This window comes from Eleutherodactylus coqui, chromosome 4 (genome assembly GCF_035609145.1).
Source record: "Eleutherodactylus coqui strain aEleCoq1 chromosome 4, aEleCoq1.hap1, whole genome shotgun sequence".
Taxonomy (NCBI): domain Eukaryota; kingdom Metazoa; phylum Chordata; class Amphibia; order Anura; family Eleutherodactylidae; genus Eleutherodactylus; species Eleutherodactylus coqui.
The window spans coordinates 257,681,804-257,697,270 of record NC_089840.1 but is presented as its reverse complement, the minus strand read 5'-3'; the positions used below and the strand labels follow the sequence as shown (position 1 = coordinate 257,697,270).

At 43.6% G+C, this 15,467-nt stretch overlaps 1 protein-coding gene across 1 annotated transcript; it reads left to right on the top strand.

The window, feature by feature from the left end:
• Positions 1-2,938: 2,938 nt before the first annotated feature.
• LOC136626264 (uncharacterized) lies at positions 2,939-7,097 on the top strand. Its single transcript, XM_066601160.1, has 2 exons — positions 2,939-2,977; positions 5,773-7,097. Exon 2 carries the CDS (start codon positions 5,934-5,936, stop codon positions 7,095-7,097), a length of 1,164 nt encoding a protein of 387 aa, XP_066457257.1. The 5' UTR covers positions 2,939-2,977; positions 5,773-5,933.
• Positions 7,098-15,467: the final 8,370 nt, after the last annotated feature.

Below are 15,467 nucleotides of genomic sequence, written 5' to 3'. Positions count from 1 at the left end.
TATAGCATATAGTGACGCTTTACCTGAATTGTGAGTTCACCATAGAGGTGCCGAAGTCTGCCCGCCCTATAATATTCACCGCTTTGTTTTTTATTCTCTTCCTATTTTCCTATTGCTCGTTTCCTCGCTCGCAGTCAGGCATATTTGGAGGTTCCTATGTTATGCTTTACAACCTGAGATTCTCCCAGGACTGCAGCTACCTAAATCTCTCATAAACCTTCCTGCCTATGAAGGTGTAAGCACTTGAGCACTGGAAAATAAGCAGCTTTGGTAGAATGCCCCCTAAGTCAAAATGCTGCATTGCCACAAACAGCAATAGAGTTTATATAAGTGTAGAGGGCTGAGTGCAACTGTCATCCATCATGTCTGTTTGTGGTCCCCAGCTATGGTGCGCCCAGGTTATACCGTACACAAGCCTATGGCAGCAAAGGATACTACAGAACAAAAATGTACTGGATGATGATGTTCACTGCGTATTACCATTGTTAACGGGACGAGGGGGTGGGGGGGACAATGGTAGAATTACTAGAATTTTGTTTTAAAAGTTTTTTTTTCTCTATATAAGCATAAACACACGTTACAAAAATGTAACTTATTTTTCTTTTCCATTTTTTTAGAATGTCAAAAATATTCTATTTGGCCAGTGGTGTTTATAGAAGTCATAGGGCAATATTAAACTGACAACATTCTGGCTGCATGCTGCCACTATTGGGGGGACATTCTAACTGTATGTCAGCACCGACAGGCGAAAATTCTGACTGCATGCAGGCACTACGAGTAGGGAAATCCTGCTTACATGTAGCCATTACAAGGGGGGGAATATTTTGACTGCATACAGCCTCTAGTAGTCGCATATAGCATACTACTAGGGGGGAAATCCTGACTGCGTACTGTCACTACTGGGGGGAAAACTTCTGACTGCATGCAGCCACCACTGGGGGAAACTTCTGACTGCATGCTGCCACTAATAGGGGGAAAACGTCTGACTGCATGCTGCCACTATTGGGCGGAAATTCCGATTGTAGGTAGTCATTGCTAGCGAGAAAATTCTGACTTCATGCAGCCACTACTATGGGGAAAATTCTGACTGCAAGCAGCTACTATTGGGGGGGTATTTTGAGTGCATGCAGCCACTACTAGAGGGGAAAATTTTGACTGAATTCAGCTACTATAAGGGGAAAAATACTGCATGCAGCTACTACTACTGGGGGCAAGGAATTTTGACTGCATGCAGATACTACGGGAAGGGGGTTTGACTGCATGCTGCCACTGCTAGAGCGACATTTATGACTGCATGCACCTATGATGTTGCGGGAGGCAGTACAGTGTAGGATCCCTTCCACCACAAGTGTTGTAGCAGTTTTGCAAAGCTTATACTATAATATACATCTATTTTGGATCCGTCGCACACATAATAGAAAACAGGGTGGGACCCATAGTAAAACCAAAGTGGGACCCCTTGCCAGTCCTAGTTTAGGCCTTCCCTCCCATTATGCTTGGACAGCTGGATCAAGTGCTTTTAGTATATGCCCCTCGATGCCTTTTGCTCATTGACACATAGTTCTGCGGTTGGTTCCCCCGACTGTGAGCGGTCCATAGGGCCAATCCCCCTAACGCGGCTCCTTACAGAGCCTTATGAGGGTGAACGGACGCTGTCGGTCTGGACGCCCTCTGTCACCGAGTGTGATGATGTGTGAGAGGGGCTTAAAGGGCTGTTCTGGAGCTGTCAGCCTAAGATATAGATATGGACCAGATTACAAATTGCACGGAGAGCGGCAGAGAGGGGAGCCATCAATAAGGCAATTTCTAATGTCATAACAGCTGCGCTTTTTTTTTTTGCACGGCACCTTTCAAAAATTTCCTTCTGAAAATGCTACAGCCGACCATTAGGGCTGGATTGTGAATTTAATGGATCTCGTACAAATAATATTCCATCGGAATGGAAAAGGTTGAAGCCACCGAAGACAGATGAAGCCATAAACACGTATAATTGAGAATCAAAGACCGATAAATTTTAAACTGCTATTCATTTTGCCTCTTAGATGATGATCTATGAGTTAGAGCTGCCGGGAAAATGGAGGAGATTACTCGGGGAAAATTATAACAATAAATTTTCCAAACATACACCTTGATTATGCTTCGATTTTTTGGAGGCTAGGATTGCTGAGGAGCTTGCTGGCTAAATGGCTCCATAAAGCAGAGGGTGTGCAGTGTGCTGGGAGCAGCCGCAGCCTGCAGGGGAGATTCTCTCCGGGAAGCAGCCCTGTAATTTATGGCAGCACAAAAGCCAGTCAGATCAGGCCTCCATATCCCATCAAAAGGAACGCAATCCATCAAACTCTAGTTAACAGCTTGAAACGCATAAACCCGACCTGCTAATAGCTTTCCAATTTATTAGATTGATAGACTAATGCCTTCCCGGGGGAAGAATTACAAAAAATTTCACCCCTATCAGGACTCGCTGTCCCTCCTTAGTTTAAGCAGGCACCCTTCATTTCTTGGGAGGATCCCCCCCCCCCCCCCCCTGTGACACGTATGGGATACGATTGAACTGGATGATTGTGTAATCAAATAACTAGTTGCCGTATGAGTTAACCAGAACTTCAATGAACTAATGACCTGTCTGAATATTCTGCTCAATGCAGAATATTATCGACATATATGGTAAGACAGCAAGAATGACTCATAATATAACACAGATGTGATAACTTCATGGACAAAATATTCAATATATTGTGTTGCCAATCATCTACTACGCATGTCTAGAACCTGAATAGCCATATTAGAATGACGTATATACCCATAACTGCGCAGAAGCAGATATGCCACGTAGTGTAAGAACGGCATAAATAGCAGTGATCTTCAGGGAAGAGTCGGGACTCATCTTGTGGCCGTTAGACGTACCGGCGTACTCCCGGATCCTCTTGACAATCGTACCTGGAGATCCCCCGATTGCGGAGTGATGCTACAATATCCGGTGACGTATTGATGCTTAACTTTGTTACCCATGTGATCTCAATGCCTATATGTTAATTAACTATTTTACTTACATATACTAAAGAGTAAATAAACTTGTGTTTTATATTTGTCTTACCTCAGACTGTGTGCTTAACGGGTATGTTAATGAGGTTAAAAAATTGCCAAAATCTTGAGCAGGTAAGACATAAATTGGCGTAGTCTGGCAGGATATTGTTGTCTTTGGTAAGGTTATATTACTGTATAATTTGGTATTGTGACAGTGCTTCTCAGTGCACGGGGGGGTTGCTGTCGCCATATTAGATTTTTGGCCCATTGCCAAGGGGTTCAAATGGTTATAACTTTGCTTTGATAGGTGATAGAGTAATAATAGTAAATACAAATTGATAGTTGCAGTAAGTAGTCCTTGTTGAACCCATTGGCATACTGCCAAAATATTATAAGTTCTGTAACTTTGAAGCAGGACTTGGGAGATTGGTGCCAGTTTGCACGGTGGTGTCTAGCAGTAAAGGGGACCGCTGTGCAAAATTTCACCAATTGGCACGTTGCCAAAATTTTCAGAGTTCTGTAACTTTGAGGCAGGACTCGGGAAATCGGTGCCAGTTTGCAGGGTGGTGCCTCGCCGTAAAGGGGACCTCTGTGCAAAGTTTCACCAGATTGGCACGTTGCCAAAATTTTGTAAAGGGGAACTCTGTGCAAAATTTCACCAATTGGCACGTTGCCAGAATTTTCAGAGTTCTGTAACTTTGAGGCAGGACTCGGGAAATCGGTGCCAGTTTGCAGGGTGGTGCCTCGCCGTAAAGGGGACCTCTGTGCAAAGTTTCACCAGATTGGCACGTTGCCAAAATTTTGTAAAGGGGAACTCTGTGCAGAGTTTCACCAAATTGGCACGTTGCCAAAACTTTCGGAGTTCTGTAACTTTGAGACAGGACTTGGGAAATTGGTGCCAATTTGCAGGGTGGTTTCTCGCAGTAAAGGGGACCTCTGTGCAAAGTTTCACCAATTGGCAAGTTGCCAAAATTTTGTGAGTTCTGTAAGGGGGAACTCTGCGCAAAAAGTTTCACCAATTGGCATTTTGCCAATAAGACAACAATATGTTTAGAAAAAGAACCAAGAAAGATAAAACTAAAATCGTTCAGAAAATAGACATCCCCGGCTGGTCCGAGGGTCCCTATGATATATTAGCTCAGGAGTTGATGCATAGTGGGCTTGCAGAATCATGGGATAGTAAGCTAAAAGATTCAGAGCCCCTCGATGTCGTTAAGGTACTCGAGGAGACCCCTGCCAAGGCAGGTGACGCAGTTCAGTTGGGTAGGAGAAATTGGGTATTGGCCTCAGCCTATAGGAATATCCATAAGAAGAAGTCCCAACTAATAAGAAAACTTAATCAGACGGAACAAAAGTTAGCAGAATCTGAAGGAAAGAGAGTGGTGTTGGAATGTAACCAAAGGCTGATAAAGGAAAAAATAGAACATTACCAGAATATTGCAGAAAAGGCTGTTGTAAAAGTTGCTCAGAATAAATATAAGGGGCGTAAAGGTAAAGTTGATAAGCGAAAGGTATCGAAAGCTATAGCTTCTGCTTCTGTGAACTGGGACCCAGATAAGTGGGATGGAGACTTATGGGATTCCTCATCTTCTTCGGGGGAGGAGGACTGGCATAAGGGGGATTGGGAAGACCCACCCAATCCAATAATTGATCCACCTGCTTTAAAACGTGCCCAGCCCATTAGCAGAAGGAAGGAAACTACTGAATATGGACCCGATACCCAGCCTATCGTAGGTCATGATGGGCAAAGGTTGCCCAGGTATGACGATCAGGGAAACTATAAGTACGAGTTCACGTGGGGAGAAGAGCAACAGGTTGCATTTGAGGCAGTAAAAGAAGCCATACAACAGGCTGTAGATTTATGGCCTTTACAAGATGGTGAGATAGAACTTCATGTATCAGTTCAGCATATGTATGCAAACTGGTCATTGTGGCAGAAGCAAGGGGGCAAAAGAGTGCCACTAGGCTTCTGGAATCGGAAATTACCAGATGCAGGAGAAAAATACACTCCACTGGAGCAACAGCTGTTGGCATGTTATTGGGCCCTGGTGGATACTGAACAATTGACGACAGGACACATAGTCCTTCTAAGGCCGCAAATACCCATCATGAGTTGGGTATTATCTAATCCAAAGTCCAATCGGATAGGACATGCCCAGGAGCAGAGTATCATTAAGTGGAAATGGTACATCTCGGAAAGAGCGAAAAAAGGTGAAGGGGGGATAGCTGCCCTGCATGAAAAGATAGCTGATATCCCTCCAGATGGTCAGGTTACACCAGTAGCGCAAATGGAGGAATCCCCAGTAAAGTGGGGAATACCTTACTCTGAGTTGACAGACTCCCAAAAAGAGCATGCTTGGTTCACGGATGGTTCGGCCAAGTATATCAGTGGAAGACGTAGATGGAAAAGTGTAGCCTTTAATCCAAAATTAGACAAGACGTTGGTCATGGAAGGAGAAGGTAAGAGTAGTCAATATGCAGAACTTTGTGCAGTATTCTTAGCTCTGAAGCAGGAACAAGGGCAAGAATGTCATTTGTATACGGACTCATGGTCAGTTGCCAATGGTTTGGCCACTTGGATCATGGGATGGAAGAAGAACGACTGGAACATTCATGGTAAGGAATTGTGGGGGAAAGAGCTTTGGCAAGACATAGAGGAATTCATTAGGAGTACCAAAAGTACAGTGTTTCATGTTGATGCTCATGTCCCTCTTGACTCATTGGAACGTTTATTTAATTCTCAAGCAGATGCGGCAGCATCGATTTCTGTTGCCATACAAGAACCTGACAAGGAAAAGGAAGCATGGCTTCAAGGTACAGCTGTTTGGGCTCACCAAAAAAGTGGACACTTGGGAGAGAAGGCCACTTACAGGTGGGCACAAGAAAGAGGTATCCCATTGACGGTGGACATGATCAAACAAGTAATCGCGCAATGTCCAGTATGTCAACATGTGCAAAAACGAGAAGTGCCTCATACAGTAATGGGACACATAGGGAGAGGCCAGTTGCCAGCGCAGATTTGGCAGATGGATTTTGTAGGGCCCCTCCCTGAGAGCAGAGGATGTAAGTATATTTGTACAGCAGTAGATACATTCTCAGGTCTGATGGTGGGATTCCCATGTAAAACAGCAACACAATGGAGTACTTTACGTACTCTGGAAGTTATTACCCAGTATTATGGGACTCCCCTGCAGATCCAGACAGACAATGGTTCACATTTTACCGGAAATCAGGTAAAAGAGTATGCCAGTAAAAACAACATAGAATGGGTATATCATATGCCCTACTATCCACAGGCCGCGGGCCTGGTGGAACGAATGAATGGGTTATTAAAATCTACCCTGAAGAAGCTCACTGAGACCGACAAATATGGTCAATGGAGAGATAATCTGACTGCTGCTTTACAGATTATCAACAACAGGCCCATCACTGATTCTATGACACCCTTAATGCGCATGCTAACACCCAATCTCAGTATAGATGTAGCTAAGGTAGAGACAATCTTATACTGGAAAATTAATCCAGATGCGCAGGCACCTTATAGAGCCACTCCTGCCGCTGCAGGGTTGGATCTATACGCTCTTGATACGGTGGTGATAGCCCCGGGAAAGGTGAGTACTATTCCCACAGGGATAGGATGCAAGATCCCGGAGAATCACTTCGGGCAGATAGCCACTAGATCGAGTTTTGCTCTGAGAAGTGCAGTAGTCCTAGGCGGAGTCATAGATGCAGATTATCAGGGGGAAATTAAAGTAATCATGATAAATTTAGGAACAGATCCTCTGATAATAGGGAAAAAGGAGCGCATGGCACAGCTGCTATTAATACCAGTGTATCTGACACAAGTGGAAGAAGGGGTGGCCCCCACTGAACTTACTGTAAGAGGAGATAAAGGTTTTGGCTCAACTAATGTTACTAATGTAGGGGCCAAAATATGGGTTCAGAATCACCAAGGACCGCCCTCCCCGGCAGAGGTTATTGCTGTGGGGAAAGATCGAACTTTGCTTATTATGCGACCCGGAGTAGAGAAATGGGAATATGTCCCACAAGAAAAGTGCTATTTGCGGGAATAATGCTTGTTTCCTTGCCTTCTCTAGAATCACATAATCATTTTTGGAATCCTTGGCGTCATGTGTTCGGTGTTCGCAGTAGGTGATGCGTGGACGCCAGGGATCCGCGTCAATGACACCGGAAGGAATGATTATTCGTGGGGCTGGAGGAATTCAACCCGAACCAGGAAGCAAGACAACTTCACTTGTGAAGCCAACCAGAAATGTTATATCGTGAATATTACCTTTGATGGGACTATCTGGAGTGGAAATCCATTATCGCATATAAGTTCGACCTACCGTCCTTCATATGCACTGCATAAGGCAACGGGACAAATAAACATTACGTCACTTGTGAAAGTGTCCTGCTGTCAGAGACCAAAAGAGTTGCCATATCTCAATTACTCCCTGGTGATACAATATGTTCAGAATTGTACAAATACGGGAGTGCAGTTTTCATTTCCCTTAAATGAGACAGAAGTAATTACGTGTGGGAATGCAACGGAGATCGAGAATCGGGCCATGTGGGGCCAGTTCCTGGTATTCGTGAACATTAATGCTTCTAAAATAGATCCTGGACATATAAAAAGGGTTCCATCCACCTGTCGCATGGTGGGACGAGATGCTCAAAAGACTGTTATACAAGCCTCCGTGCAGTTTCCACCCTCAAGGACTTGTCCTACCAAGCGTTCCCGTCGAGCTTGGTATGATACCTTACTCGGAGGCTACGGAGCGCTTTCTGGGACTATTAATGGTTTTGATATAGAGACTTTAGCTAATCGAATGCATAACGCGGGAAGTGGTATTAAAGATGTGCTCACTTTGCAGGCTAACTGGATGCCCACTATATGGCAGCCCTTTAGTATGCAAACGGATGTGGACACAATAATGCTTGATTTGCAAGATGCATCTAATAGGTTTTCATATGAAATAAATTCTAACATATCTAACTATGTTAATTGGTCAATATGTACCTTGCAGACCATTTATCAGCAACAACAAAAGAACACACTTCAAACTATGCTCATGACTGGCAATGAGCAAGTGTGGAGGACCGTGTTCAATCAGACTATAACTGAGACTGATTGGATACAGTTGGAGGCGCAGAAAATGGTTTGCAATGATATATTATGTAAAGGGACCATATTCATATACAATGTTACTAAAAAGAATGTGATGTGTAAGTTTGTAGTTCTCCCCTTACTTATAGGTGTTCCAGAAGATATGCATTTCTGGGTACCTAGATTTAACGGGATTTACATTGATGACCAAAATAGAACTCATGATTTATCATTGTGTGATGATACATTAGAAGGGACCATATGCAAGGTCCAATCGGCTGTTTATGAACCATGCTTATTACAAAATACGATCAATGTATGTGAATGGACTGTGCTGCCACTCACTTTTAAGATGATGGTTGAAATAGCCCCACAGGAGGTATGTTTGGCAAGTAATCATCCTGTTGTACCTGGGATGGTTGTCCCATTTTCAGGATGCTTGCGAAACGTATCTGCACTTGTTTGGGAAAATGAGACCTTTGTGTTATTACCCGAACAAGACAAGACAGTGGCTGTCAATTGGCAACCACTGCCTTTAAATGTGTCAAATTGGGATCTAAATTTGACCAAATTCAAAAAGTTGTTAGAAGACACAGAAGAAGTACAGCAACATATTAAATTGCTTAATAGATCTTTGGCAACGCATATTGTAAGTACTACTGTAATAGCTGGCAAAATTGTAAAGATGGGATCGGCTATTGCTGATGCCACGTCACACCATTGGTATGACATCTTTATGGGTTATTCATCATCTGCACAAACCACTCTTAATTGGCTAATACATCCTGTTTTGGTATTGGCCATAGTTGTAATACTTTTATCGCTATGGAATTGTTTCATGGCATATAAGGTATTCTGTAGAAAACCAAAAGTTTTAATGGTATCATACGGCAAATAGTGAATGATTAAGGACCGATTGTGACACGTATGGGATACGATTGAACTGGATGATTGTGTAATCAAATAACTAGTTGCCGTATGAGTTAACCAGAACTTCAATGAACTAATGACCTGTCTGAATATTCTGCTCAATGCAGAATATTATCGACATATATGGTAAGACAGCAAGAATGACTCATAATATAACACAGATGTGATAACTTCATGGACAAAATATTCAATATATTGTGTTGCCAATCATCTACTACGCATGTCTAGAACCTGAATAGCCATATTAGAATGACGTATATACCCATAACTGCGCAGAAGCAGATATGCCACGTAGTGTAAGAACGGCATAAATAGCAGTGATCTTCAGGGAAGAGTCGGGACTCATCTTGTGGCCGTTAGACGTACCGGCGTACTCCCGGATCCTCTTGACAATCGTACCTGGAGATCCCCCGATTGCGGAGTGATGCTACAATATCCGGTGACGTATTGATGCTTAACTTTGTTACCCATGTGATCTCAATGCCTATATGTTAATTAACTATTTTACTTACATATACTAAAGAGTAAATAAACTTGTGTTTTATATTTGTCTTACCTCAGACTGTGTGCTTAACGGGTATGTTAATGAGGTTAAAAAATTGCCAAAATCTTGAGCAGGTAAGACACCCCCCAAAAAGAAGACTTGCTGTTGTGTAACGGATAGGACATTCCATAAAGTTGGGGACAATTAATGTCATCCGCCCGGCAAGGTCTCGTCTACCAGCAGCGTCGTGTTTGCTAACATAAACCTCCCTGATCCATTTCAGGCCATTCAGTTCTGGTCTGGATATTCTGGTAAGTGGGGGTTTTGGGAAATCAAGGCAGTTTTTAATGCAGTTTTTAGAACCAAAGCAGAAGTGGGTTCGAGAGGAATGGAAAATATAAAGGAAGGACGTCTACTTCTTCTTGCTGGATCCACTTCTGGCTTTGCTGCCAAAAACTTGCATCAAAAGCTGACGTTTTTCCAGAAAATGCAGTGTGCGAAACCATTCTAGAAGGGGTGTCTGTTTTAGGCTGTTGATACATGCCCGAGAAAATCGCAAGAATATGAACCCATTCCTTTAAAATAGGGTCATACACATGAGCGATTATTTTCCCGCATTGGGGAACAAATCGCGGCCCGTCCTATTTTTGGGCGCGCTCTTGCGTCGCCCATTATCTTCAATAGGCTGGCGACAGCATTGCACCGCGTGCTAGGTGCACACGAGTGCGATGCAAGTTCTCCCTATTGAAAACAATGGAAAACACTCTGCCGTCCTTCACCGAAGTAGCGAAAAACGTCTTGCATCCGCGGGTAAAGACGCACGTTGACAAGTGTGATATTTGGTCGCCTGTGTGAAGGTAATTAATTGTAGGCGCCTTCTCTGTTAGTCCTCATTCACACAAACATGTCTGATTTCGGACCAGTCTTAATGGCCGTTTGTCTGTGTCTGTTTTGTACGTCCGTGTGTTATCCGTGTATCATCCATTTCTCTTGCGCGCAAAAATAAAAATGGAAGGATGGCCCATTCATGTCATGTTTGCCACAACGCACAGAAAACACCCACTAAAGGTTACACGACAATGGGTGCGCAGAAAAAAAAGCGTACTCCGCTGACATCCATGTGAGCTCCTTTTTTTTTTTGCACCCTCATTGACTTCAATGGGGGATGCTAGACATGACTGTTATTATTTACTTCGATTCCAACAATATTGGGTCTTTCCCGTCCCAGTTGTGTATCGGTGATCAGAGGGGCGTCCACTTTCAGGTATGTTCACATAGTAGTCATCCATGTTGGAAAAATCCCATCCAGATTGCAATCCTCTGCAGAAATCCATGCATTAGAGGTCTTTGTTCAGATGACTGTATTGGCGCGTGTTAAAAAGTCGCACTTATAACGCGACCGTGTGATGCATTGGATTTCAATTGCTTCATTCAGACAAACTTACAATTCAGACAAGCTCTATGGTTCTCGGACGTCTTTTTTCTATGGGGCTTGATAAGATAGGTCTTGACCTATCTTTCGCCATATTACCCAGAAAGCTCCCATAGACTTCTATGGCAACAGAAAAAAAATGGAGGGGGAGGGAGTTACCCTGCATACAACGCAGTTAAATTTAAGGTACTCAACATATCTGTGGCGTAAAGATTATGACGCAGTTTTGCATTAAAATGAATTGGATGCTTATATGATGCAGAATCCATGGTAAAATGTAGAATAAGGCCCTTCATGACTGCCGTAAAAAGGCCTATGGATGGGGTCCAACAAGTCATGCAATTACTAGTACTGATATGTCACCCTCAATGTATACATAAGTAGATATACGCACATGGCATCTTTAGAGCATAGCGCCAAATGAGGCCTTTAACCCCTTCACTGCTGCAGGCCTCAGCCCTATAATGTCATCCCAGGAATCGCATTTTAGTCTGCGTGAACAGATGTACATGACCTTTAATCCTCAGATACAACAACCATTAGTCTTGTGCGGAGGTTTCCGAATCTGCCGCTGTGTGAACGGGGGTCATTTAATACCATAATGCATGTGACAATCATCATAGATACTGATCTGTAGCCGAATCCTATCTATTACACAGCGGGGCCCATCCATGAAGAATAGAAGGACCCAGATCGTATTATTTAAAAGGACCTTGACCTAGAAAATAAATCACTAGTAAGCCCCAGTCCTTGTTCTCTAATGCATCATATCTGCTCCTGGTAAAGCTGGGTGACGCCCCACAAGGCCATCAACACCGTGCCGGTAAGGTTGAGCCAACTTGATGCCTGGTTATGAGATGATAAGTTCTTGTTAACCATCTCCTTGATAAGTTAGTAGACAATTTAAAAAACTGGACAAAAAAGAACAACTAAGAGACCTATCTTTTTTTTTACATTCTCCCGCAGTGACTCGTCTATAAGGCCATCGAAGAAGTGGGAGGCTTACGTGAAGGTGGGATAATAGGGGTTGTACTAATTAAGTGCTATGTACAGCAGCAGGAGATGATTTTCGTCTAACAGCAATTTGTACTTTTAGATGAACATAAGCCAAAAGACAGCTACTGCCCCCTAGTGTCAGGGAGAGGCTTTGCAAGAGGAAATAAATCCACCAGTGTTACTTTATTTCCCAGGGAGCATTGCATGGCCTATAAGTCTCCCTATATCATCTTGGCGGTCTCCACAAGGAGAAATAGTGCCCCTCCAGTTCTACCGTCTGTTGACCCCCAGACTGATTATTTAATGAGTTCCTATTATTTACCAGCAAATATACTGCATCGCTGCGACAATTGATTACATTAGTCCCCGTAACCAGCCTGTGTGACCATGGTCTTCTATATGTATATACAGTGATGAGGACCATATACTAACTGCCTCTAGGGGGAAATATCTCACTCCGATAGCATCTACAGAAATCAGAGGCATACAAAGGCACATAGGGCACCAAGACGTCTCTAGGTGTCTTTGTATCCTCAGAGGTTGTACGTAATAACACAGAAGTGTGCATGAATCCTAATACTTAAAGGGGCGTTCCGGTTGTGGAGCAAATTTTCTAAAATTCCAGATATGTAAGGTGTTAGCGCCATGTTTATGCACAGCTGGTTATGGCTATGATTCTCGTAGCCATTACCTTGTTATCCTGTTCTCCGTTTCTTATGTTTCCCCACATCACTATTTTCCAAGATGGCCACCACATCCCTACTGACATGCAGCTTGAAACTACATTTCCCACAATTCCCTGCTATGTACTTCCATGCTGTGCCCCCCCCCCCCCCCCCCGCCCCACCTAAAGCCTGCTATTGATCAACAAGCTCTTTCCAAGAGCTAAAGAGAAAAAAAGACATCCCTGGTTGTTTTTACTAAGCAAGCCTGACCTAGAATGCCTATAGGACGTATCCATAGCAACCTGTGAACAAACACTTCTGATGTTCCAGAAGAAGATATAGAGCTAGACACAAAATCCAAAGTGGAACCACATTACAAAGTTTAATAAAATTTGATTATCATTAGAGATGAGCGAGTATACTCAAGCGAGTAGTGCCTTAGCCGAGTATCTCCCCGATCATCTCTAAAGATTCGGGGGCCGGCGGGGAGCGGCGGGGGAGAGCGGGGAGGAACGGAGGGGAGATCTCCCCCCCCCCCTCGCAACTCACCTGTCACCCGCGCCGGCCCCCGAATCTTTAGAGACGAGCGGGGAGATACTTGGCTAAGGCACTACTCGCTCATCTCTAATTATCATTCATTTAACAGAAACTTTGTGTAACCGTAAGTCATCCAACTCCTTCAACTTTTTTTTACTTCTCTACATATTTAAAGTCTAACTACACTTTCCAAAAACTTTTGAGGGGTCATAGGGACCAAAAAGTTTTGATTCGCAGGGGTTCTGGGTGCTGAGACTCCCACTGACCACTAGAACAAAGCAACCGAAGCGCTGAGATGTGTCACTGCTCGCTAAGTCGAGACGGGCACAATAAAAGGTCTACGGGGCTCATTTCCAGGTAGTAAAGTATGATAGAAGACAGATAAGCACTTCAGCTGCTCCATTCTACCGACTGGTGGGGCCACAGCACCTGGAGCCCAGCGAGCAAAAACTTTTGTCAAGTCCCTATCACAAGTCAAAAGTTTTTGGAAAGTACAGTTAGACTTTAATGTACACATATAATGAGTTTATGAGCTTTGAGGTTGGGTCAGTAGACCTGCGGTTGGGCCAGGATACTTGGGCATATAATGGGAGCATCTATGCACCCCGGGATGTGCTCATGTGATACTGGCCTTTGGATAAGACTATACAGTCTATCGGGATATTATACATACAAGCGGGTATTCAAAAGAAGCAGGAATCTTCCTCTGGGGTGCAGGGTGTTACTAGTCCAGGCTTCTGTTAGGTGAATGTCTGCAGAGCCCTTCCGAGGCGGTACGGCAGCCGACGTTGTTGAGCAGGTTGCGTTCCGTTCCAATGATTTTTCTTTAACAAGTTGTTCAGTCTTTCGCCTACTTTGTGACGGGCGATTCATACGAACCGCGTGCAGCTGAGACATTTTATTTCCTTTTTCACTGCTCAAAGCACTAAAAAAATAGTCGCGCAGAGGAAGTTTTGGTGAGTACGTAGGGTGAGGCCAGGGGGTCATGTCATTTTTCGTCAAAAATTGCCAAACACTCAGCGTTGTGCGTTGTCATGATGGAAGAACCAGTCACATATTTGCCTACACAGTGCCCCCTTTAGGGCTATAGTCACATATAGTGGATTTTGATGCGCTTCCGTAACAAGATCTGCATCGAAGTATGTACTGTATATAATATGCAGATATTGACATGGATTTTGGTGCGGATTTTAAGGCAGATTTCACCCCCTCATTTGAAGAAGTGAAATCCGCATTGACAATCCGCAACATCAATTGACACGGGGCGGATTTTGAAATCAGAACAACATGTCAATTTCGCCATGGATTCTATGCAGACTTTTTCCTCACGATATGGATGACTTTGTTACTCCTCCTGGAAAAGATTTGAAAAATGTTACCATACCTCTTGTCACCTTGTGTCTCAAGACAGTCTTATGCTGGCAGTACTGATAGGATATGGTCAGAGTATGTAAAAACACTGAATATTGACAAGGGCAATTATAATGTACAGTTTGTCCATTTACTCCTACGTTTCCAGGAGGAATAACAGAGTGACAGCACAACACATACACAGTGAAGATACTCCAGCAGTATTATTTTAGGGGGAATGCAAGTATTTATATAAACAGATAGCGGACAGGTTCTCATTAACCCCTTCTGTGGCAGATTTATTATTACCATGTCAGCGCAGCAAGCCCCGGAGATTTTCTGGGAGGTAATTCGAAGTGGCGAATGTGTACAGTCGCACAATAACTCTGTGTGCTGGCCAGCATTTCAGCACTGGAGCTGTCCACGGAAATCTTCCAAGGTTTGACTGCATAGTCAGTGCAGCAAGCCCCAGAGATTTTCCGGGCGTGCCACTAAAGCGGTTAAATATCATGTTTGAACCTTTCTTTATACTTCATAATCCAAAAATATACGCAACAGTTGCATTGTGGGAACGCAAGCTAACAACTAAAAACTGCCATTGGCCTGTATAAAGATTTTTTTTTTATCTCTAACTATAGCGCAGTCCAGTATTCCTACTGAATTCTCAGAAAGCAAGAAAGTAGAGCTGAGAAAAACGGTGCGGAAATCTCGCCTCGGCTCGGAAGGGGTTAACGTGTTTTGTAGATTCTCCTGCTCAAAAATAAATTCCCTCATATTGGCTCGTTTAAGAATGAAATTACTCTTAACTCCCCTTGTTCCCTCACCCAACCTCTCGTTTCCCTGATTTATAGAATGACTTTTTTTTCCTAGCGCTTGGCCGTATTTTATTTTTATCCTTATGCATTTTATCGGCATCGGGCTCCTCAAGCATTTCCCGGT